The sequence below is a fragment of the Aptenodytes patagonicus genome, chromosome 5, assembly GCF_965638725.1.
Source record: "Aptenodytes patagonicus chromosome 5, bAptPat1.pri.cur, whole genome shotgun sequence".
In the NCBI taxonomy this organism is placed as follows: domain Eukaryota; kingdom Metazoa; phylum Chordata; class Aves; order Sphenisciformes; family Spheniscidae; genus Aptenodytes; species Aptenodytes patagonicus.
Genome location: NC_134953.1, coordinates 70,424,580 through 70,450,451, shown reverse-complemented (window position 1 = coordinate 70,450,451; position 25,872 = coordinate 70,424,580). Strand labels below are relative to the sequence as shown.

The window sequence follows — 25,872 nt, the reverse complement described above, 5'->3', positions numbered from 1 at the left end:
GAAAGAGTCATCAAGGAATTTATTAGCAAGTTACTTTCCTATTTGCCTATGCAGAAATTATGCTTATTAACAAATACCTCTTATCCTAGCATCACTTAGAGATCCCAGTATTTAGGATCAAGGCTGTGCTTGATTGGGCTCTACACATACAGAGAAAAAGAGACATGATCTGAAAAATTCTGGCTACTTGGACTGAAGATCGTCAGTTTGTTCATTATTTGCAATTGTTTGATAAAAGCTTGATGCAAACAGCACTGGACTCAGGGAATGCTTGACAGTTATTTTTTTAGCCTTTTCTTTGTTCAATCTGTGAAGAGTATATTTTCATTCAGGGAGTGGTAAACTGTAGCTTAGAATTTCAAGAGGCAATAGAAGGAAACGTCCAAATTAAAGTGTGCCCACTTGAAACGGAATGAGTAGCAACAGACAGGCTCAGCGACACCATCGAAGGCTTGTTATTGGACGTGTTCACAGGAATACACCCTGTGAATTACTTTATGTCACACACTATTTTAGGTCAATATTTGCAGCGTAACTCTACATCATTAGTACCCACGGCATAAAGGAAGGATGTGATATATTTCTCTGCATTTTCAAATTGGTGAGTAATTTCCGAATTCTATGAGAAGCCCACCACTTAGTGCTTTTTGGCTAGTGCCAAACTAGTCATAAGGGAGAGTCTGCCCTTTTCTATAAACAAAATAAATATGGATTTATTTATTTTTATTCCCAGGCCTTGGCAAAGATAGTAAATAATTGTCTCTCTCTACATTTGGTAGTAGATATTGCAGTACTTTATGGGTGAAAAAGAACTGGCAAGATAGAGCAAAATGTTCCTTATAATATTTTAGGGGAGAGCCAAAAGTTCTAAACACAAATCCCCATCGTTCTTTCCCCGAGATGCTGAAAAATATGTGTGACATTTAGCATAAACCTTGCAATACGCTCTGTCATGCACCCTGCTCCAGCACAGCGCTCTCTGACACAAGGTTTTGTCTGAGCAACAACTGTTGGGCTGAGTCTAAAGGGATAAACTCCACTCTGCCAAGTAAAATAAAAGTGTTACAGGATCAGAGAAAAGCAATGTGATAATTTTTCCATGCAGTTAGGTATTAAATCCTTCAGTGATGCTCTCAGGCTTTTTCTCATTCCTTCCCTTTCTAGCAGGGAATTGGAGAACACCTTTTAGGAAAGAGTGAGAATTCCTGAGAAAAGACGACTGTTCTTCACACTAGTGACCATGAGAAATCCATGCTTTTACCATGGCTACAGCAAAGAAAATCTAAATGACTGATACATGGAAATTGCCATTGCTACCTTTGTTGACAGCCCTTAAAGGAAGAAATATTCTAAAGTTAAAGACTTCATGCTAGGCCCTCTGCATTTGACTGAGGATGTCTGGATTATGTTGACCTTTCTACTGCCTTAATGACTTTCTAAGAGACAGCTGAAGCCAAGGGATTATGTTGGACAGTTCAATGACAGGCTTTTATCTATGCATTTTTTCCACACAGCTCAGAAAACATTAATGCTATTAGCAGCAGCAGTATTGAGTTTGGGGATTAAAAAAGCCAACAAGGCAGTTTTAGCAGTGCAAGAGACTTAGATCGAGAAGTTAAAAAAGATGCGGGCTTAATCAATGATTAAAACAAATGTCCTTTTTGTATAATTGGACTAGGTTAGTGAGAAGTTATTTCCTCCCAGCTCCACATGAGAAATTCCATGGTCTGTTCTAAATTATGATACAATAAATGAGGAATGATTCCTTTAGTCAGTTATAGTCCTATCATCACCTTACAATGAGGATATGAAGGAGTCTACTGACTGGTAGGGTCAGGTAACAGTACTGTGTTTGACAGACTGGGTCTGACTTGCTTTTGTAAAATCTATGTGGTTCTCTTAAAAGTTTCAATGTTGCTATTCTCTGGAATTCAAAATGTTACAGAAATGTCATTCTTCTGAGTTAAAAATTGCAAAAACTAAAAGTAATGCCCCTATCAGATATTACAGCAATTTTTACTAGTTTCTTTTTAAATTACTGTTTTCCTGACACAATTTAGCTTAAATTATGCATGCTGTAGGGACATCTGCAGGAAGCCAAACACGTCTAATGTATTGGGTCTTTTCTCTGTCTTATTGGGTATCTTCCACCTGGTGATGTGGAACTTAACTTACTTATAATTTAATATTGTTTTCTACTTCTCACCTAGCAGAAAGACCGAGGAGGGAACAGAGGCATGTGCTTCTCTAGAATTATGGCTAGGTAAAAGTACAATTATATCATAGCAAGGAATTGGGCAAAACTGGCTGGAGAATAAGCCGTTTCTACGTAGCTAATTCTATTTAGGGCTGTCAAGCTTTTAAGTATAAGCACTATTCCCGATGTCTTCCAAATAGAACAGCTCTTTGTTAACAGTTACAATGCTTTTTACACATCATGTAGATATGTAGCATTATTCATTTGCACTTTGCCGCCATTAATTAATAACGCCTGATGTCCACCTCTTTTCATTCAATTATAATGTAGGAAGAACCTCATCGCCCTTTAGAAAGGACTGCAAAGCATTATCTCAGTAATGACTCATTCAAAAAAACTTCACAGACTTACTGAGCAGCTTACAGCCGGCCAAGTTCACCCTGTGGAAACTGAAGTGGATACGTGGATACAACAGGGATGACAGCACATTCAAAATTATCACTCGGGATCCTTCTATTTTAATCCAACTGTCAAAGGCAGCCCAGGACTACAGGATCTTTTGCTGCTACAGTGTCTACAGGAACTGAAAGGGGCTTTGCTTTTGCACTGGATGCATCAAGTCTTGTTTGCCTGGCAATGCCTCAGTCCAGGACACTCCAACCTCTAAGTCCTACTTTATAGCCTACACCAGTGTTCACAAGACGTGACACATATGCCTGCCAGAAAAGCAGCACTGCTGAAATAGTTCCTCTTTCTGCAAAAAATGAAAGAAATCTCCAGTGTCTTTTTAATAGTCTGTGGCATTTTAGTAAAGGAACTAATAGATCAACATTTCTGTGAATGGCTTCTATAGCAAATCCTATGGCCCATTATTTTGTCCAGCTTCTGATGCCTAAGTCTTGTAGGCTTTTGTGGTAATCAACTAAATAAAGCAGCTAAAGTTTCAGGGAGAAAACAAATGATTCATTAAAGTTCTATTACCTTTCAAACTTGTATAGGACATTTGTGGAGTGTAATATGATAAAATATATACTTAACTATTTCCCCTAGTTCACCACTTTTCTTCTAAACTCTGGCAAATTCATTCATAGGGCTTATATAGAGTATTTTTTGCAGCTTGAGAAATGTACAGCTGAGACTTCTCAGTAGGTCTTAGCACATACTGAGGAAATCGGTAACGCTCTGAACTGCCACGCAGTCGCTTGCAAAACGCTCTTTTTATGGCTATGCCACCTGTTACTCATCATGAAAATTTAATCTGTGTTTTGCTGTTTCAAAGTGGCAGCAAGCTTTAGCAGAGCCGGCTCAATGGTATTAACTGTGAAGATACATGCTTTCATGAACCTACATTAAATAGTGCTTGACAAGATTTGCATGAGAAGTATAGCAGCCATCCACTAGAATTAGAAAACGGATTCTAAAAATGGTGCTTTCCACTAAATGTGAATTGTTCCTGGTTTATATTAGATTTGGTATTACGGAGTCTGTGTAGGTGAGGGCAGAAGCTGGAGCTGCTATACTGATGGGGTGCCAAAGTTTCAGTGATCAGCAGCACAACGCTGTTGGATTGGCTCTTTACACATCCCTATTGCAATCAGCTAAAGATGGGGACCCAAGCAGCATCAGAAGTACAGTCATATCTTAATACGAGTTATAACAGCATTACAATTATACGGTCACCTTGCTCTCAAACTCTTCTGCTTCTTTCAGCTCCCGGGGATACCCATCGATCAGGAATCCTTTTGTGTCCCCTAACTTGGAAACCATGGCTTCCTTCAGTAGCTCTAGGACAATACCCTGCATTGGAAAGAAAGGGAGTTACTTGGTTAATTAATAAGAAAGACTGATACCTTTGTTTGTTACACTGACTTTAGTCCTACGCCCTTGAGAACTGCCTTGTTTTGCTAAAAGCAGGTCCTGTGAATGCAGGTGTTTTTCTTGTCCTGCAGGTAGCAGGGCACCCTACTTTTTCTTCTCTCAGGACCAGCTATGCTACACTAATCTAGTGTTGCAACCCATCCACGAGTTCCCACTGTCCTCTAGATAGCTGGGAACATTTCATAGTTTCAAAGTTAATGTTAATACCTGTGAAACTCTGGAGTACTGCTGCAGTATTTTCCAATCTGATTGCATTTTGCTATGTCATTGATATAATTATATTACATGGAAAGTGATAAGAGACCCATCTGACCAAACACACCGAAGAGCAAAGCAATCAAAATCAAGCCTCAGCACAGCTTTTAGTTTCCCCTGAGCAGCACTTCCCAGTATCTTTCATTAACAAATGCAACCTATGATCTAGCTGCACTTGCTGAAGACCCACCAAGAGTTGGGGCTGCAGACCTGCCACATAAAAGGCAAGTCCAGCTGAGAACAAAACATTCTGTCCTCATAGTCTCCATTAAACTGCAGTCTAGCTACTCTGGGATGTCAGCCAGCTCTGCAGGGAACTGCCGCAGGTATTGTAAAATAGAATAGCTGCCAGGAGGACCAGCTCTGAATCTGAAATGTGAAGCTATAAAATGGACATAAGGTTTCTGTTTCCCGTACTTGTTCTTACATTTTGCAATGCATAGTGCAGCATCTGTCTTACTGTACTTCATGACTAATTTGTTGCCTATGTGAGTCTGAAATGTAAAGAAATACTGGCATAGAAAGGGGGAAGAAGTGTCACAGATCTGGCAATGAGGAAACTTCTCCCTCAAGTTGCGGATGAATTTTACTTAAATGGGAATCATCAGCTCTAGTCTCCTGTTTCCACCCTTTTAGACAATCTACCTACCACTACCTTTGTTTAACCATTAGGACCCCAAATAAAACCGTCGCTTACGCCAGGCACGGGTTCATCACATTCCATGATGTCTTTGATCAATTTACTTCTCTCTGATAATGACGATAACTCATTTTGGAGAAGGTCACCAGTGGACAGGTGAGTAAATCCGTATTTCTTGGCTAACTGTTCACATTGGCTACCTTTGCCAGAGCCAGGGCCACCTTTGTGAGGGAAAAATATCTAGAATTAGAAAAGAATAAAGATCTGCCTTTTCTCAAACTATAGCAGCCAAGAAAATGGGAGGAAATTGATGAGACTGCCTATTTTGCAATTTTTTTTTTTGCAAAGACAATCTATACAGTAGAACAAGTTACATACTTCCCTTCCGACACACTACACTGCTGACTCAAAAATGTGTACCAAAGTTGAAGGAGTCACAACGGTGTGGAATTTCTTGCAGAAGAGAACCTGTTCCTAAAACACCATTACCATGTAAAGGAAAAACATGAAACAGACAGCCAGTGGGGAAGGGTATTTGAGTCAGTATATGTTCAGCTTGATAGCTGCAACAAATACTAGCTTCCTTGCGAGGGAAACGTTTTGCCCCCATTTATGGAATGGAAACATATAGGCAAAGAGATGGTGAAACCTGCCTCTGTTATGTGGGATGCACACAGATGTACAGTAACTAAACCCTTTTGCACTGTGGTAAACGTAAAAGCAAAATTTCACTGTGCTTGCGCCCTTTCCCTTTGAGCTGGAAAGCTCTCACGTGCTGGTACGTCCGCCGATAACAGAGCCAGGTACTGAAGCTGCTAAACGCTGACGAAGGCTCGGTCATGCCACTCCCTGCAGCTGCGGTACTGGCTTGTTCTTCATGCATGCTGCAGGGAAGTGTAAGAGGAAAGTGCTCAGCAATGAAGGGCACGTGGAGACCTTGCCACCACCCGCTCCTCTACATCCACAAGTGTACTCAGTCACGAGCTAGAAAACTGTATCTGAACCAGTCCCAGAATCAAACAACCAGAGGGATGAAGGGCAATCTCAGCTGACAGGGCACTCAGGTGAAGCTGCTCAAGTGATTTTTCCACGGGCTGAAGGGAAGGCACCTGTGGCCGGTCCCCCAGCTCACATCTCCCGGGGGCCTGTGGGGAGACAGAGAGGGTGGGAGGGGAAGGGCAGAGACTCAGGTGAATGCTGTAGGTGTCCTCCTGTCAGAAATGGTATTGCAAACCTCCCTGTTTCCTTTGGCATGAGAGCTGTCACCACCTCAAGAGTTCCAAAACTCTGCCTCTCTGGTAAGCGCCCTTTTTCTGGGGCCATCTCAGAGGCTCTGGACACCTCCTTGCTCTGCAGGTGCTGGCATTGCCCTGTCCCACCTCCTCAACAGAGGTGGCTGCTCTTCCTTCCTCACCCTGAAGGCTGACCCTGTGAAATGCCAAATGCTTCTTCAGCTGCTTGCCGAGCGGCAGCAGCCACCCCAACCTGGCTAGAGAGACGGGCAGTCCATGGAAATTGCTGGAAGCTACTTCTTGGGGATCCCGCTCCTGTGGCGGTGACCTCCAGAGCTGCTGGCGGAGCTGAGGTGAGCACCCCACGAGGGCTGAACTTGGTGGGGAGGGCTGAGGGGCCACGTTGGTGCCGGGGGTGGGGGAGGCCGGGAAAGCAAATTTCCATTGTGACAATATCAGGATTTGGGGAGAAATTTCAAGGTGTGTAGCAGCATTTTTACAGTCTTTGATGGATCTATTCAGAAGACCTACTGCAGTAGAAGGTAATTATACCCTTGTAGGGAAACAGTGCTCAAAAACGAAAAGAAGATGCAAGGCCAAAATAAAAAAAAACAACTTTTCAATAGTTTTTTAAGCACGTGACTTGTATATTTATCAACTGTTGGGACTTGCAAATATGACTACACAGCTCTATTATGTGGATTTAAGATGCTAGAAAATACGTGATTTTCCTTTTTGTTTCTATTTCCATGAACAAATATAGGAATAATATGTTCACATTTCCATGAACAAATATAGGAATAATATGTTTGCAATAGAGTGAATTTGGCACCATCTCCTCCTGACTTGAACTTTCTTCTAACTTTTGATTCAATTTAAGAAATAATTGCTCCAAGCATATAACTTTCAGAGAAGTTACAGTACTGTAGCCAAGAATAAAAATTGGGTCATAAGGCAGTAGCATCAAAGGAACGGTTTTGTCTACTGTAACCAGGAGTCTTTTACTTCAGCTTCACAAAGACAATTATCAGCCCGTGGTGTGAGAATCACGCTTGTGCTACAATTTTAGCTAGAAGTATCTTTGTCACAGTCTCATTTTCTTTCCAATGCGGGTTGCATGTTGGTTTTCTATTGCTTTAATAAGAAGAAAATTATTCTTTTGTGAAAGCGCTGATTGAAAGAAAACAAGGAATAAATAAGAGTGGCTACAGAGAAATAGATACAGAGAAATTATAGGCAAATTATCTGTAATGAGACCACTAAATATCTGTAGTGGCAATTAATTTTATTTCTGGTCTGTTTTGGTTTTTTAGATTAGTAAGTTTGTGTGTGCATGTGCTTGTTTACACATTCTGTCTCCTGGCCTTGAATGCACTAGCAGTGCAGTAATTTAATCCTTTTTATTTGGTGGATATACACAGTATTAGAAAAAAACAGCTATAAAGATTACTTTATTCTGTTTCTTATATAACCATTTCTCTTCTGAATGTAGAGCCGAAACAGAAATTTCATAATGTCCCTTCGTATACTAAATAAACTAGAAGTCTTTTTAGAAATAACAATACAAGGACAATTTTTGGTTTTTTAGCAGGTAAATATTCAGAATAGTTGACGTGTTTCTACAATAGCTTTATCTGTCAGTATTTTAAAAGAGAACGCTGTCAGAATGACCCATTATGCAGGGCATACACCATAATGAGCATTACCATGTCTCCAAAACATTAATTAAAATTGACCATGTTTATTTTTTATAGAAGAGTTCCAACAAAGCTGAGATTAAAATGCTGAGCTCTTTAAAGAGGAAAAGACATAACTAAATAGCAGTTATGTGCTGAAAATGGTAAATTTTATGGCCACTGCTATTAATTTAGTATCATTTGATGGGTAGCACAGCATCCTACTGCTTGACAAACGTATATGACCCACTTTACAAAGTCTCGTGCTTTCTTATCAACGAATGAGACCTCAGTTCTTGCTTGGCCTTATCTGAGAAGAGGCTGAACGCCCCCAGGAAATTCAGCATTGAGGACCGAACACATACTCAGCATTTACGCCAGTGTTAATTTACATGCCTAAAGTTCAAGTATTAGTTAATGTCTTGTCTCTCTCTCTGAAGGCCAGTATTTAATGTGACTGAAAAAGAGCTATTTAGGTGGGAAAGAATGTGAAAGTGCATTTCCTTACTCATTAGATACTTCCTTCCAGCTCAGGGTATATACTCGTAGGACTGCTACATAAGCAGCTTTAACAGCAAAATAACCCTGCAGTCATGAGGCTTATCAATTTGTAGTGTGCAAAACTTGTATTTCGTTCTTTTTAGAGGGTCTCTTTATTAAATCTATGCATCTTTCTAAAAAAATGAGAAAAACTTAATAATTTAATTGAAGAAAGTTTAGAAGGAACAACAGCTGCATATTAAATATAACAAAAGCTAGCCCAAAGATATATTTTCAGTTAAGAAGCCTTCACTGCAACTTGTTACGCTATTTTTCAAACAGAAAAAACTTGAGACGTTGAAAAAGGTAGTGATGTTTTCCCAATGGCTCAATTGTTAGGAGGAGGAAAATATGTCCCCACTTTTGTTATGAAGGCATAAGATTCTTTCTGAACACTGCCATTTTTTCTGTATGCTGTCATCTTTTACTCTGCCTACATATATTTTGGAAAAAAAATTGTGTTAACCAGTGACAGACTGATTCACGGTAACTTGCTATTCAGATTAATCATGGGGTCTTTTCAATTTTCATATATGACATGAAGATAAAGAGTTAAAGCCTAGAAAATGGCCAGAGGAATTATGAGTATGCTGTGACCTGTAGGAGAATGTAGAAGAACTACCAGCGGTTCTTCAATGTTACCATGTTTCTGTATTATGCTAGTATTGCGAAGTGCAGTACATCTTGCTTTAAAGCTCGTTCATTAATTTAATAAAAAGTTGCAGATTCAGAAATTAAGCACGTTGTAGCAGTAGGATTATTCTTGGAAACTGAATCCTTTGTGTGTCCCTTTGTGCTTTCTGATACAAACAGTAAGCAAGTATCTGGAACCAGGGTACTAGACAGAGCATAAAAAATTAAATGCAGTTCTACATATTGCTTTTCTGTAGACAAGGCTGGATTAAAAGGTCTGTGCGCTCCCTTAGTGCAGTTTTCCCTTCCGTTATGTTGATTCAGCTGCCTGTGAAACCGTGTAAGGGGATTTTCTGGTAAATAACTTTCTGGCAGCACTGCTGACTTAGGTGGTCATCTTTCCCCATTTAATTATTGAATGCAGAAATGCTTCACAGAGAGCACTTCAAGGGGAGAAAAAGAGTGGTCTCAGTGGGTAGGGAGAAATGAGAACTGCCCAAGCAGCACTTCTGAATGTTTAACCGCAGTCTGCTTTAGATCGGTAAAAGATCTCAGTTTAAGAAATCGAGTCTCTTACGCCTGCTCTCCCTCATGCCCCAGTCCCCCCCAGACTACGAAAGACTGCAAGCCTAGGCATGTGATTCAAATGTACCGGTCTGGCCTAGAGCACAACATCACAAGCAGATGAATTAATGATGCCAGAGGGAGCTGGGACTGCCGCTGGGAGCGAGCAGGGACAGGAACAAGCAATGTGAGCAGTTCATGAACCAGCTTTGCTGCCAGAAATATTAATAAAGCAGAAGTGTCATACAGACAGACTGGGATGTCTGTATTTTAAACTTGCCAAATCTGGTAAGTTTATCATATACCAAAATACTATGCACATTTACATAAAATGCCAGCAGCAGGATTTACAAGAGAGTCCCACCATTCATTTTAAAATGTTTCCATTTCTAGACTTTATTTTCATAACGAGTATCATCCCTGTATCATGGAAAAGTGCCTGCAGGGGAAACCTAGCTGCACAGCAGAGCCTCAGAAGTCAGAATTGAAATCAAAATAACCCCAGTCAAGCTATCCTTATATTCAGGCTATGATTTTGGAGGACTTGATTGGTTTGGCAATTCTGTCGGTGCTACTTGGATTATTTATACAAATAAAAATAAGCCTTAGCTTCAGAATATGGCATTTGAAGGCTTCTCAATGGCACCTCATCTGTTATTCATGTATGATTTTAGTCTGAGTGAAACCATATAAGAACGATGCTGTTATTTAACAACAACAAAAATCCCTCAACATTTTTTTTGCTGAAAGATGATTTTAAACAAGAAACAACCTGGAGCACATATTGGCAGGGTGATGTGATGTCCTGGGACATCACTGACTTTTCACCCCTCTTAAAGGAAGTGTGGAGTTCATTTCATGGAAAGTCAGAGAAAGCAGCTTTCATCAGCTTCTACAGTTAGCGCTTGGACTGATTGGGGTTTTAATTATCAGCACTGCTCACCCTATGCCTCTCTGATTGTAGAAGGACCTGTAATACAGTTTCTGTAGAATAATTTAGGTTGGAAGGGACCTCATCTGGTAAAAGTCTCTACTCAAAGCAGGGCTAAATTCAAAGTTAGATCAAGTCGTTCAAGGTCTGACATACCTTGGACAAATAAAGTTTTGGGTGGGTTTTTTTTTTTTATGCACAAGAAGCTAGTGTCTGCAGCTGATAACGTCTTACCTGTAAATGTAGGTGGCGATAGTATCTTCAGAGTGTCAGCTGAAAGGCTGGTCTTATTTACATTAAGCTTAAACCATTATCAGCTTTGGTTCATCAGCAAGAATATGACAAGGATTCTGCAGAGGAAACTGGTTACATTGACTAAGTTTTAAACACTACATTTAAGAGTAAGCGGGGAGTTTGTCTCTGATACAAAGTGCAGAAAGATTCCTGAAAACTTTCTGCTTCAGTTTTAGCCTCAACCAAAGACAAATGTGGCTATGTTTTATGAAATTCCTGTGGAGGACAGGGAGGGATAACGCTCACAGTAACTTTGTTACATGTGACAATTTTCTGGATGTGATATAGAGTATCGCATTAGTTCAGAATGATAAAATCATACATTGTTCATTGTGGTTCAGATTTTACTTTTCATGTTGCTCCAATCAAAAAGGTTGTTTTGGTTGGGGGGGGTGTGTGTATGATTATTGTTTTTGTTTTTGGGGTTTTTTTTGTGAGTGGCCATAATTACATAAGTTTTGAATATTAGAACATCCCCCAAATTTATCTTTGCATCTGTTTAATTTTTTATTTTTCTCTTGAATTTTACTTTACAGGCCACATTTAACTTGTTTTTGCCTCTTTTATTACCCTGTTGTTATCTCACACACTTTTGACTTGCTGGTTCTATGTCTTTGCTTTGCTGTCTGGATAAAACATTGACATTGTTGCTTAATTAATCTGAGTTGACTGTTATTCCAATTAATTCCTACATTAGCTCTAATGTAAATCTTTGCTAATTACATTATTTTTTTTTCTTTCCCTTTTTGGACAATTTTCAAGGCAAATTAGCGGTGGAGGGAATTTTCTGCTTTTTTCCCTCTGTCTTGTAAACGGTATCTCAATTTGTCAGCTATGGCAGATGGTGTATTTATTTCAGTTAGTTTGTAAACTACTTCAAATGCACATCTTTAGAATTCTAGTTTTAAAACATCTCTATAAGCATCTTATTATTTTCTTATGAATACATCTATGTAATGAGTAAACATTCCTAATGACACCTGAGACTGAGACAGTTTTTCCCATTCAAGTATCTCCAGCAGCGTGCTTCAACCCGTCTCGTCTGCTTTCTTTCTAGGCAAGGTATCGTGGGCTGACCATTTCTAGCACTGTCCACTGCAATGGAGTACTTAGCCACTGAGAATTTGTGGTACCTTTTTTTTTTTTCCTTTCTCCATCCCCCCCCCGCCTCCTCCAGCTTGACTGTTTTGTTCTGCTTTTGTGAGGCTTCTTCAAAGCTTTATTTTGTTGTTGTACAATTCACAGTGATGGGACTTCAGCTCTTGACTGACGTGTAAGACAACTTTGCTGCCTAGGCAAATGGTATGCATTTGGCTAGTGTGTATAATGTTAAACCTAGAGTGCACATGGGTCAACAAGTGATTGAGGCAGATTCACCTGCCTGAAAAGGCCGTAAGTAAAAAAAAGCTTGTGGCCACTCCAACCTAGCACCAGCAAGAAATCTGTCTCTGGGAAATACCATTTACCTTCGCTACCTAGATGGAGTAAAATCACGATTTTGCAGTCAAATGAGCAACTGTGAAGATCTCATGTCGGTCAGCAAAAAAAAAAAAAAAAAAAAAAATCAGAAAAAAATATACCCTCACTCTTCACATCAGACTTCAAGAAGCTTTTTCAGGGGTGGGAAGATGGGGGGGGGGGGGGGGGGGAACGGGATATTTTGGGGAAAAAATATAAATCATTCTACATGACTTGTCAACAAGTAACCCATGTTTGGACTCAATCAAACTTCTCATTATAACATCTTCAACAAAGAAAACTTAGACTTTTGATTAAGCAGAATTTTCCTCTGTTCCTAGAAAGCATTTACTAGAAAGTCTGAGATGGATTTTAGGGCAGGAATAAATAGGGAGAAGGTGTGTTTTCAGTTTTAAATTGGAAGATGGGTAGTAGATGGCCTATAAAAATTGTAAATGAAAATTTAAAAACCACTCTTTGAAAAAGAAAAAGCAGTCCATAGGTAAATGAAAAATATGCCTTACCACAGACAATTTCAGAGGCAAAATTCCTTGAGCATCTTCACTTTTTAAAATCTGTGTTTGTACAAACCCAAACATAATTTTCCAATAAGATGCGTGAGGCAGACAGAATGAAAATTTGTCATTGTAGCGAACAGCAGGAAGATGTACTTCAGTAAGCATGGAATTACAGTTTGCTTAAAGACTGAAAATTAAGTGTTATGCATCTTTCCCTTAAGAAAAGTCTCCAATGAAGTCTTCAGTAACCTAACTTTACTTTTTCAAACACACAATATCCACCATAGGTTTGCAATAAATTGAGTCAACTTGTATTTGGTATAAGACAGGGTGAGATAAAAGTACAACACATAAACACGCTACCTTTTCACAAAATCCTTTAGGTTGGAAGGAACCTTTTGGGATCATCTAGTCCAACACCTCTGTTACAGCAGGGTCAGCTAGAGCAGGTGGTTCCAGACTCTACAGTCTCTCTGGGCAACCTGTTCCAGTGTTTGACCACCCTCACAATAAAAAAGTGTTTTCTTGTGTTCAGATGGAATTTCATGTATTTTAAGTTGTCCCCATTTTCTCCTGTCCTGTCACTGGGCAATACTGAAAAGATTCTGGCTCCCTCATCTTCGTTACCTCCCATCAGGTATTTATACATATTGGTAAGATCCCCTGGAGCCTTCTCTTCTCCAGGCTGAAGAGCCCCAGCTCTCTCAGCCTCTCCTCATATGAAGACGCTCCTGTCCCTCAAACATCTTTGTGGTCCTGCGCCTGACTCGCTCCGGTAAGTCACTACCTTTCTTGTACTGGGGAGCCCAGAACTGGACACAGTATTCCAGATGCAGCCTTGCCAGTGCTGAATAGGGAGGAAGGATCACCTCCCTCAACCTGCTGATATTGGAATGTTTTTTGATGCCTCCTGAATTCTGAATGAAACTTCCATTCATTTATGACTACTTTCAGAAGTCAATTTTTTTCCTTAGGAAAAAGAATGCACAAAGTGACTTGCTTTTATGTTACATTACCCATGTTTGGGTATCTATCCTTAGCTCCTTGGAAATGTGTTGTTCCTGCTCTGTATTGTAAAGCAGTTCTGAAAAATTCTGCTTGATACAAAAGCAATTATTCTTTCCAAGTAACTAGTACCAAGCTTTAAGCTGAAACTTGTAAATCTTCTGATTATAATTAGTTTTAAAAGGCTGTTCAAAGTTTATGCTAATTACATTAGTCACATTTATATAATAATGGGCATTAACACGGTGCTTTTCCTCTGTGGACTTCCAGAAAGCAAATATAAAGTAAACCTTGAACCTGCAAAGCCTCAGTGCGTGCTAAGCATCATGCATGGTGACTATCCCGTTGACTTTTTAACAGCATGTTGAGCACATGCAGAATTGAAACCCATATTTACAAAAGTTGTTTCACAAATGAAGAGGTGAAGAGACTTGATTTTTTTTTTTTTCAGCTAAACCTTAAAATTCTGAGTTATAAATCCAATCTAGTAACGTTTTAACTAATGCTGGTGAGGCAGCCTTGCTGTGGGAGATGACACAGCACTACTGTACCTACACAAGAACTAAGGTCATTTTGAATATGTTCATACTTAAACACACCTCCTGCTCTGAGCTTTACACAACTGTTGTTAGCATGGTCAGACCCAGGTTAATAACATGATATTAAATCCTAACTCCCTTTCAAAAGACTAAACCACCATTGTAGTGTAAATACTCTTAACCAAACTGTTCTGCTAAACTTTAAAAGAAATCATATATTTATAATCAAAACTAAATAACATGGGGATTTTCAAATGTAGCAGTTAAATTAGGAATCCTACTTACCGACTACAAAAATTATGTTTGATTTCCTCAGATCTTCTGAAAAGTCTAAAATGAAAATAAAAATTCTTTAGTTGGCAAGAGCTACTAATTTTAATCTTAGCTACTTTCCACGCTGAATTGTGTAATACTTATGCAAGGTCATCTGATTTTACTAGTTTACTTTCCGCTATAATGGTCTGCATTCCAAAAGGAGCTATTATCCACAAGCCTATTTATCTCCCAGTTTCGTAGTTCTCCCTGCAGATACGATAAAAATATTTTACCTGAAAATCAGACCTTGCACATACCCATCAGTTCTTTAAGAAAGAGCAAGATAAGACAAAAAAAAAAGCAGAATCATCTTGATGTAATAACGTGCCTCCTGAGCCATTGCATTTTTCTCTGAATATGTTATTACATTCTAATTGCTATAGAAGATTGTCCACATCCCATTCAGATTTTTATACTTGGTCCACTACATCTGAGATGTAGTCTTAAATTCCCCTGAGCCTCGAATTCAGCCAAAAAATAATAATCTCAAATGAAATCCAGATATTACTCTCATTTTAGCACCAAACTACTGTATGAACTACAGCTTTGCCTTTTACCGAAATTGTGGGTTTTTTTAAAAAAAGCAGTTCCTTCTAGTCTGAGTCCCAGTCATTGGCCTGATTATACCAGTACAGAAGGCGATCTTGCACCATCTGAGATTGCTGGAATTTTATTATATCTTGTCAAGATATAATAATGTGACAAGACACATTCATTTACCACATACAGCTTTCTTTTTTATTATGTGGCGTGTACATCTCTTATTACATATTATTATTAGCCGTAAAAGATTTTGACTAATCCTTTCATTCTTCTTAGACTCTTAGCAGCTCATACTTTCCAATAAGCTTTTCATAACTACCAATTTCTGAAATCACCTATGAGAGCTGACGCTGATTAACAATAGTATTTTCTAATAATTTTTGATCCACTGGCCTAAAGAGTGTAGAAATGTCTTTTACAAGCTTTAATTTGCATTCAAAGAGAATTCACATGATAAAATCCTTTGAGATGTAATTTTCACAATATAAATAACCTGAATTCACTTTACCTTCTAAGTAACTACTTAAATACAAGCTGAAATCAATGGTTTCAAAATTAAATGGCAAATGATACTGAAAAAGAAACTCACCTCCTGTGCTGTCATAACCAGAAAAACTTGACTGATCTTCCTCCTGTTAATTGAGCAATTGACAAATTAAAATGGATATTCTGCATAGTTTACATTTCTTCTTATATCTGCTTATACGTATATCTTAATATCTTCTCCATATTCTAACCTCTCGGTTTTAATCTATGTTGAGATATGGTTAACAATGTCACAGAAATGCTGTTAGTACTGGTTCAGTTGGTAGAACGTGAGCATGGAGAGCCCAAGACAGCTTGAGATGATTAACTGGGCCATATTGTTTTTGTGAGGAACCGCTTTTTCAGTGTCCAACTGCACAGTTCCAGCACGATACCTAAGCAACCAGTGTGCACGCTGAATTGCTTCTGAAGTAAATATGGTATGATAAGCTGTTAGTAGCGGAAAGGCAATACTGGAGTGAGTTCTAGAAGTAAGCTACAATATAAAGATGAAATTAGTCTTTGGTCTAAAACAACCTGAATGCGTTTACCTTCAGAATGCAACACAAGTTACAAGTTGTTACAGAGGCTGCTGAACTATGAAGAGGGATTACACCAAGAAAATGGGGAACTTGGCATGTTTTTTTTCCTGATACTTGGCCACTTAGAATTATTTTGTCACGTACTGTATAGTACAACCAATGAGGAATCACAAATACTGGCCAGCAAGAGTGTCAGAGTGGGACTTCTTTGCTGTTATAAATCAGAATTATATATGTGCTGGACATAGTCTAGGTTATGTAGTGTCAATATACTCACACCATCAGTGCTTCAGTCTAGTCTATAAAATATCAGTAACGGCATTGACAGTAACACGCTCGTATTACATCATCAGTGCGTAATCAGCATGGAATACATTATGCTAGTCCTCTCAAAATAGCATAGGGTTCTCAAGCTGTAGTTTCTTACAGTTCTGCTTCAGTATGCTGTCAGAAATGGCCACTGTTAGAAATTTGTATAGCTGCATGAATAGATGAAGTGAAACGAACAGCGTGGTGAATAGAACGGGTAAACAGAAATACTCTTCATTAGGCTGAAGTACCGTTACACTGGCTACATAGAATATTTTCATTTTTTGATTCACAGTAATTCTCAGCCTATTACAGTGCAGCAGGAGAACTGCCATCTTAAAAAAAAAAAAAAAAAAAAAAAAAAAAGGACAAACTTAAAAAAGCAACTGGATCCACTAAGTTTGCAGGAGAGTATTTCGGGGAAAAAAAACATTTTCAAATAAGAGATTAATCTCTTTCCTACAATTCAAGTGACAGTATTAACCTTACATGTTTTTTCTTTGATGTAATAACACAACAAAATATTTGACCCTGCAAAGGGTCATATAAAAGGCCTGGTTTTAGATTCAGCTTCCTATCGTGCCTTTGAAGGTTTATGGATCAAAATCATTTTAGGCACAAAGTTTAGAGTAAAGTTTCTTTAAAATCAAGATCACAGTTGCAAGTTTACAATCAAATGAAAGAGGCATTACTTCTTTCAAGTATCGCTTTGGTCTCCCCTACAACTGCAGAATGAAACTGCCTCTGTAACGCTGGTGGGCTGCTCAGAGCAGCAGGTGATAATAGAGGTCAGTTTAAGTCAGGAACAGCTCTAATTTTTTAGAGCTGAAATATGTAAAAACTAGAGACAACTGAAGCTAAATAAGCTATCAGCTGCTTTTATTTGACCAACCATATCTGCTTTAATAGAACAACAGGTTAACTAACCAACAAGCCATGTTCACGTAAGGAACAAGTGCTATGAAAAGCCATTAAAGTGAATTCTAATTACAACTCAAAAGCAGGTAAACAGGAACTGTGACATTGATCAGAACCCAGAACATCAAAATAATGAATTCTGTCTACATCTGTAACTGCTCACTTTTCAGGTGCAGAAATATTGTTTTCAAAAGAATTGTGCTTTCTTGACTTTTTCTTTCCCAAAGGGCATCTGTTTCATAACTCTACGACAACTCGGCACACAGCTTGATGTGAGTGGGACCACCAGCCCTGCTGAACTTCCATGACAAAATAAGCTTCCCCATGTTTCAGAGAATAAGTTATTCCATAAAAACATTTTTTTCAGACATAATTGAACAGCACCCAGCTGGGGTGGAAAGAGGTCCTGAAAGCCTGGTCTCTAGGGGAGCTGTAAGAAAAGTCAGGAGGAACAAATTAGAACAGTTGGGCTACAGTTAATTTGGTTTTGATGACAAGGTATTCCTACACAGTTTTCACTATTCTGTACTTAAACTTGACTTAGAACCATTTCCCTTCACGCCTTTCCTCCCACTCTCCTCAACAGTACAACCAGTTTTTCTGCTGATCTGGATGAGGAGCTAGATTTGCTGTTTGGCTTGCAGTCCCTTGTAGAAAGAGACTGGCATCCTGGTTAATGCCAGTCCCCTCATATTTACCTTTGACAATATCTATTTCTAATTGTGTCTTTCTGGTAAGTAGGTCTCTAAACGGTGAATGGCTTAACCTATATTGGCCTGAAAGCCTTGTTCTGCCTGGTTACCAAAGTGCTTTGGACAATAACTGTTGGATTTAGCAAGTGATCACATGAGGAAAAGTCTAACCAATCACTAGATTGCTAATAGCATTTTACACCACATTGCCATCAGGAATACAGTGATTTAGCAGCAGAACAGTCTCTGTATTCTCAGTATAGCTGTTTCCATTTAGTTGAAAGCAAGGTGAGGAAGATTATAATCTTGTATGTAATGAGCTCTGAAGAAAGGTGGGTAGTCTGTAATTTCATATGCCTTTAGAGCCAGGTTATATCTACAAATATTATCTGGAAACATGTCAATTAGTGGGGCATAGCTGACCTTGTAACTGCTTAAACAATATCAACGGCACATTAAAATGATTGCTAAAGCGAGAAGTTTGCTACCTGTAAAGAATCTCTTCTCTGACATTTGCATTTAGAGTTGGAAAATGCAGGCTTCTGACTGTATTCTGACTTCTTGTCATTTAGCTCGTTATTAGTAAATATCTGACTAGTAGTAGGTACTTCATAGGTTAATGAGTTTAAGTTACTGCCTGTCATTGCTAGGTTGTGAAGTAATTTCTATAATAGACAGTAAATCATAGCATATAATAAGGAAATGATACAAAATTCTCCAGATCTTTGAGTTTTGCAATTAATGTATTAGGACTCTTAAGTCATATCACTTTAAAGAAACCAATAAAATACTTTTCACTTTTTTTTTTAAAATCTAATGGTGGGACGTTTTCGTCATTGGGATGTAACGACAACTGTTGTGAATGTTTGTTACCTGATGCAATGAGAAAGCTTTTCTGTTATCCATTAATAACCTCTGCTCCAGTCCTTGGTTTTGTTTTGATGTTTTTTGGGGTTTTTTTGGTGTGGTTTTTTTTTTTTTTGTAGCATGGAAAAGAAAAAAAGTTTTCATCACCTTGTTGTTGCTCTAATGCTTCAGGAAAATAGTGGTGAAAAGTGCCTGATACATTTTATTCAGACTTCTAACAGATATAACAAGAGTTCCTCCTAGAAATTTACTGAAGAGGATACATAATCACGGATTAAGAAGAAAAGAGGCAGTTGAGCAAGGATTTAAAATACAGCATGACTGTTGCCTAAAATTATGCTCAATTTTCAAGATTGAATTTTTACATTCTCAAATTCAAAGGAACGTGTCAGGCACAAATTACATAAACAAATAAAACCTCCATATTTCTCTGCCTAAAAATATTTGTTGTGAATTGAACTTAATGTGTAAGCAAAAATAAGCAGCATAGACAAATGTAACTTTAATACAGAATGACATAATGTATACAGTAGAAAGTACAGGCAAGAACTGACTATGTAGATTTATCACAGTGATCTCATCAGCATCCCTTTGATGGGAATGTAGGTGTATAACCATCGATTTCTCAGCACACTGTAGTTGTACAATTCTCCCTTTGCTGTTGTTAGGTATGCAAAATACTTGTACTCCCGTAGCATTTTATTTCTTCAAAGAACACTACAGTTCCACATAAATCTTCCCTCTACTTCCTTTGGGAATAGAGGCAAGGGCATTATTTCCATTTTAGCAGAGATATTAGATGATTTGTTGATGTAAACACAGTTATATATGGAAGCAGAACTAGGTTTAGGACTTGGATTTCCACTTTCACCTCTTTAGCCTATAGTATATTTACTTTGAATTCTTAGTCCTTAATAAAGCAACGCTTCTACATCCAGTACCCTTAGAATCAACTTTAGCTCTCAATTAAATAAACTCACTGACTAAGAATAGTTTAGGGAATCAGAAGGCAGTATGAGACATCTGCATATATAATTTGTCTGCTTCAGCACAGTCCAGTCTGTCATAATCTGTGTGGTTTTAGAGTTTGACATGTGTTTGCAACTGGATTTAATAGGCATATACCTAATCACAGAGGATGGTCTTTCAGATTCAATGTACGCCGCCTCTGTTTATAAAAATGTAGTTATCACTGAGTGCTGTCCTTACATATATTGCAAAACGTAAAGACCCTGAGCAAGCTTTAGCTAGGCAAAGTTAAGCATCAGAAGAAATTGGGGCTAGTCAGAGATCAGCTGTGGAATTTGTCTTTTAAATTCCTGTTTTCTTCCTGTAAGAGCAAATGCTTGGTTTTTATGAGATATGCTGGGTTAGCTGCAGGTTTTATGTATGGGCAATGGTCCCTGGGAACGGATTTTATGAGCCATACAGTTGCTCGCCATTAAATTTGATTTATGATTCAAATCACTTTTTGACGCTGAGCTGCTTTCTGCAAGCTGAGTGTTAAAGTATGCCTCTGGAAAGCAGGAGTGGCTGTGCTCTGACCACCTCTGCTCCAGAACTAATGATTTATGTGTAAATAAGGTAAGAAACAGTATGAATACATTCAGACTTCAAGGCTTTTCTTTCCCCGAAAGGCATATCTTCTTATATGGTTCATACTGCTCAGCAGAGTGGAGTTATTTGTGTCAAAAGGGGCTAATAGTAATTAAGATGAGAGAACAGTGCTAATGTTATTTGAGGTGACTTTTGTTTGTTTGGAGTGCATACAACTAGAAAGTGCAAAAAAATCAGTGTTTGTAATAGCATCCACAAAATGCTGACAGTTTATTAGATCGCTATGATTCCCTTTTACTTTTGGGTTTCTAGCAAAGACAAGAATCTCTATGCCATTATTCTTTTAAAATAAACCTTATTTTCAGTTCTGAAAATAAAACAAATTTATACCTATACAGAGGTAGAGATTAACTCGTTTTTTAACACTTGTAAACCAAGATCAAGTTATCTGGCTTTTAAAGATATGCAAGATTTTTTCAGATTTTTTATTCTGCTGCTTCAATAGCATAAAGAAGAGTACCTATCAGTAGTTTAGAGGGGGAAAATCAAAATTTGTTTGCTATAGTGTGTGTGGGTTGAGTTTTTGTTAACTTCTGTAGGTTTTTTTAAATGACAAAAAGTACATGTGATTATTAAACATGAAAATGAAAGCAAAATTTATGTAGTTTCATATTGATTTCCAGACACTAGAAAACTGGAAAACATTTTAAAGAAATTAACTTTTAAGGGCAAACTTACCAACCAAGGTATGCAATAAGAACACCCCTCCCAGCACGGTAGCAGCATTTTGCCTTATCAGAGCAGCATAAGAGTGGTCTGGTAAACCGAATGCTTCATTTGCAATTTTTATATTGGGTTTAAAAGGCTGAACTAGAGGGGACAGCATTATATCTAACTCGAAGAACAACTGGGGCTTGACTTTTAAATATCTTTGTGTTCTGAAGACACTTGAGACACTCGACACCCATATTATCTGTGCATAGTTACTATCTATCGCTCATTTTAAAATACTTTTGTCACATACAGTATTCAGTTACTTTTCAGTAGATCTATATTTACAGAAAGGTCCCAGTGCCTACAAAATTATTCCCAGAAGTTATCACTATTTTTCCTTTAGCATTCTTCTTTTCTGTAAATAGCCCTCACTCTTTAAATGATTCTTCTCTACGTGGAGTATTTATGCTGCTTGGTATAAATTCTCCCAGGGGCTTTCTGTTACATCGAGCCACTGCACCAGAGAAGTGCAGCAGGGGACCTTCCAGTGCGTTTGAACTGCAAACTCGGCGCTGCTTAGCTCCTTGTCTTAGACTGCTAACAACAATGCTAATGAATGGACCCCTCAAATCATACACCACTGGCACTATACGCAGAGCCTCTCTGCCCTGAACTGTCACATTGCCTTCTGAGGGCTGGAATTCAGTCGTTTGGGGTTTTGGGGGGGTTTTGTTTGTTTGTTTTAACTTTTAGATGAAAAAGGTTTTTCTGCAGGCCAGACTCGGCTAAATTTCCAAAAAGAAAAAAGAAGATACAAACGCTTTGATAAGATTCAGTTGTGGTGGAACTCAGTAACTGCTTCTCTTGGAAGAACTGAAAGTTCAAGGTGTTATTTTCCAAAGATAACCTACAAAATGTTATGCTTCTACTTCCATGCATCACCATGGCACCACCCATTTATTTTGCTAACATGAGCTCCATTATTTTATGAAAATCAAACTCGATGACAGGTGCAATAGCCTGTAAGTAGTAACCTGCCATTAACTTTAAAGATTTGTTACAGGAATTCAAACTGTCTTTAGGAATATAAACAGCAAAGGAGTCAAGGGTAGAATGTAACTTTCACTTGTAATCTGAATTTTCTAAGGACATTTAATTTTCTTTAAGATATATGTATTCTTCTATTTCATTCTTTAAGATGAAAGTATTTGTCCTCTATTATATATGTCTACAACGGGCAGTATGCTCAAAAATGTCTCTTCTATCACTTGCTCCCCTTCCAAGCTCTTTCTAGCCTGAACCCAGTGTCACAGACTGCAGCACTCACCCAAGATTCTGTATAGTAACATGTTTGATATAAAGCTCTGTTCTTTCCCTTACCGGTCATAATTTAGCACTGCCAGTGAAAAAAGAGAGAGAGGTTGTTTAGTTTCAGGATGGCACCACAAAAAGGAGTAGATGCCTTTCCCTTGTGTGGCAGATGATCGGGTCTTGAGACAGTGAGTAAGGGCTGCTGGCATTGCTATGCCCTGATCACATTAGCCGTTCACAAAACAGACGCATGTACAGATACATAATTCACAGACACATAACACACAGAATTGCAGCAGAGAGGAAGGTGGAAGAAATGTAGACTCAGGAAACGTAGCTAATGAGAACAGACCTTTTAAAACATGGAAGCAGAGCATCGTCTGAAAGATCTTGGCACAGAGGACAAGAATAGGATGTTGTAAAAATAAGACCAGCGTGTGGCCTCAGTTCCTATGATTTGCTGCTATTAAGATAAAAGCCGACAGCTGTGCTCAGATTTTACCTCTCGGAGACCTTCCCTGCTTAATGTTTGACCAAGCATATTCTAGGTTTACTAAAACACCTATTTATGTTTTATTAGGTAGGCTTATAACCTTCAATAAGGAACTTTTACACTTTTTATAATGAACTTCTCGGTTAGGAAGGAATTTAACAATGGGAAGAAACAGTCCACTGATCTGAGATGCGCTACTGTGAAGGAATTCTAAAACTAGGCCACTTCTCGCTCCTTATGACTGGTATTTAAGCCCAAATTGACTAAAGGTGACTGCACAATCACGGGATGCATAAGGAGTAAAAAGACACCAAATAGGAAACATATGGCTTCCTGAAAATACACAGAGGATTTTTTTTTAAAGTGTTTCCAATGTACCCAGAGAAGCCACTCTTCAGCTTCGATACAAGTAAGTTATTTAAAGAGCAGTTTTGTATCCCATATAGTAAAATAGCACCGTTGCAATCACTGCAGTCCAATATGTAAACGTGAAAATCTCTAGTATGTACTTTGACAGTGATTAAGAAATACAAAAATGTTTTATAAAAAGCTGTTTCTTCTTCAATGCTTTAAAATATAGAAATTGTGGCTACAAATATTTTTAAGGATGGGCTTTGGTAGCTGTCTTTAGGGATGCTGGGCTACATAACCTCAGTAAGGTGTCTAAATCTAGGAGGCGGGGAGGGGGTGATTTAAAATACACCTTTGCATTTCATTATCAGCTTTATGTGGATCCTGCTTGCATCAACTGTGTGGGATGCCTGATATTCCCCAAGAATTACGCAGCTTCTCTGGGCTGTAAAGGTAGACACGTAAAATGCAGAACTCGTAAATTTAGCTGTAAAGTTATATTTTGTGCATGAAAGGATAAGGCCTCAGTTTGCCAGCAGAGGGGCAAGTTGGTGTGAGGAAAGCACTATCCTACTGCTATTGCCTAGAAAAATGAGGGTCAGATACTGTAAATTGTAATGCTTTTTTCTACAGACACCTTCCACAAGCCACAGAGAAGAGCTTCCTAAGTTACTGCAAAAGTATTCAGTGGAGCATAAATGCAGCACATCTTGAAGAATGATGCTGCCACTGTTGTTTAAATCTCCAGTAACTCACAAGAGCTCACCATCCTTGCAACCCAGGCCTCGTGCCCTGTACTGCCCACCAGAGCTGCAGGCAGCAGCTTTTGTTTCAAAATCAGAAAAGATATGGGGATGCAAAGACTTCAACTAACCTTGGCAGTTCAGTCCCCCCTAATATATGTATCATCAGAAAGTAAATCCAAATAATGTCTGTGAAAGGAGGAGCAAACAACTGCTTCTGGCATTTCAAAGAAAAAATGCAGATTGAGTCTATGGCAATTTTTCTTGCCCATTTTGCTGTGGTTTGCGTGGGGGAAAATAGAGCAGTAGGCTTTCTTTCACATGCCTTTACTACAGTGTACAATGGTGATTTTGAAAGAGAAAAATAATTCTTTGAGCTTACAAAATGATATAGAAGCACCAAAATGCACTTGGTTTGAGCTTATTAAGGGAGCACTTTGTAACAGGCAAACTGTAGTACTTTGTTACTAGAACTGATTTTTTTCAAGCATTTAATAGGATAGTTTCCATGGCAACTTGAACTGAACAGATTGTTCATTGACTTCAGTACATTTCTATTAAACATCTTTCCTCTGTAGCTAGGCCTGCCTCTCCAGCTCTTTCATCTCTTTGGATGCTTATGCATTATCTCTTTTTGCAGATATCCTTAAACTAGATCAGACTCCACATTTCTGTGCTCTTTAACAAAAACAAATGTTGAGGGAACAGAGTTTCACAGTCATTCTTTGAGTTTCCTAGAGTCCATTTTCTTTTCTGTCACGTACTTCTGTTTTAATCAGTTTCCCTGTAGAACCAGAATCTGTAATTCAAATTGACGCTGCTGCCTATTAGTGAAAGAGAAATGGACACTGCAGAAATGTCCAGCGTTAAAAGCCCAAGTGGCTTCTGGATACTTTTGGTCATTTTACTAAGACCTGTAACGATTAATGCCGCACAGCATACATGAATAAAACTGCTGTTATACCAGAAGATCCTTATGTTCTCAAGTAAAGAGAAAGCACATGATTAATATAGTACATTCTAGATCTGACCCCTTAAATAATTTAATCAATGTTTATCTAACTTTGAAAGGTAGCTTTAGAAGTCCCAGTGAAAATTTCTCCTGCTAATGGAGATGTGCAGTTTGCTCTTTGTTGTATTGTAATGCCAACCCCTGGAACACTGTGTCTGAAGGGTTAAATAAATTACTTGGACTGAATCTTCAATGTAGAGAAAATGGAGTCAAAACACAGTAAATGGAGGAAAATGGTCTTTAGTTTAATCCACAAAGTTTTAGTTAAATGAGGCTTTCAATTTGCTGTTGCCCATCAGTTTTAGGAATATTTGTGTTCTGCTTCTGTATTGAAGAGACTTTCAGGGCCTTTTTATTATCTCTCTTGAATATTTACGTTTCAAGCTATGATAACCAGTCAGGCGGGAAATGTTACAGTTGATAGCAATGGAGTCTGGTTTTCATCAGTTCACTTAAAGCTTTCCTCCTGCTCCCCTAAAGCCTAGATTCATTTGTTCTCTGGGTGGGAAATGACAGCGAGCTGTAGGAAGAATTGTCACTACATGGCAACAACTTTTAATCAAGAGCTTGTTTCCTCTCGTTAGAATGAGAGTAAGTCTTTTTGAGGGCTTTTTTCTTCC

At 38.4% G+C, this 25,872-nt stretch overlaps 1 protein-coding gene across 1 annotated transcript in view; it reads right to left on the bottom strand.

Moving 5' to 3' along the window:
- The window catches only part of AK5 (adenylate kinase 5), a 97,767-nt gene that overhangs the window by 10,722 nt on the left and 61,173 nt on the right, over positions 1-25,872 (bottom strand). The window contains exons 9-12 of the mRNA XM_076340423.1: positions 15,808-15,850; positions 14,646-14,690; positions 5,028-5,191; positions 3,878-3,994 (exon numbers count right to left, since the gene is read on the bottom strand). Coding sequence (XP_076196538.1) covers positions 3,878-3,994; positions 5,028-5,191; positions 14,646-14,690; positions 15,808-15,850 — 369 coding nt within the window. The remainder of the gene's footprint in view (positions 1-3,877; positions 3,995-5,027; positions 5,192-14,645; positions 14,691-15,807; positions 15,851-25,872) is intronic.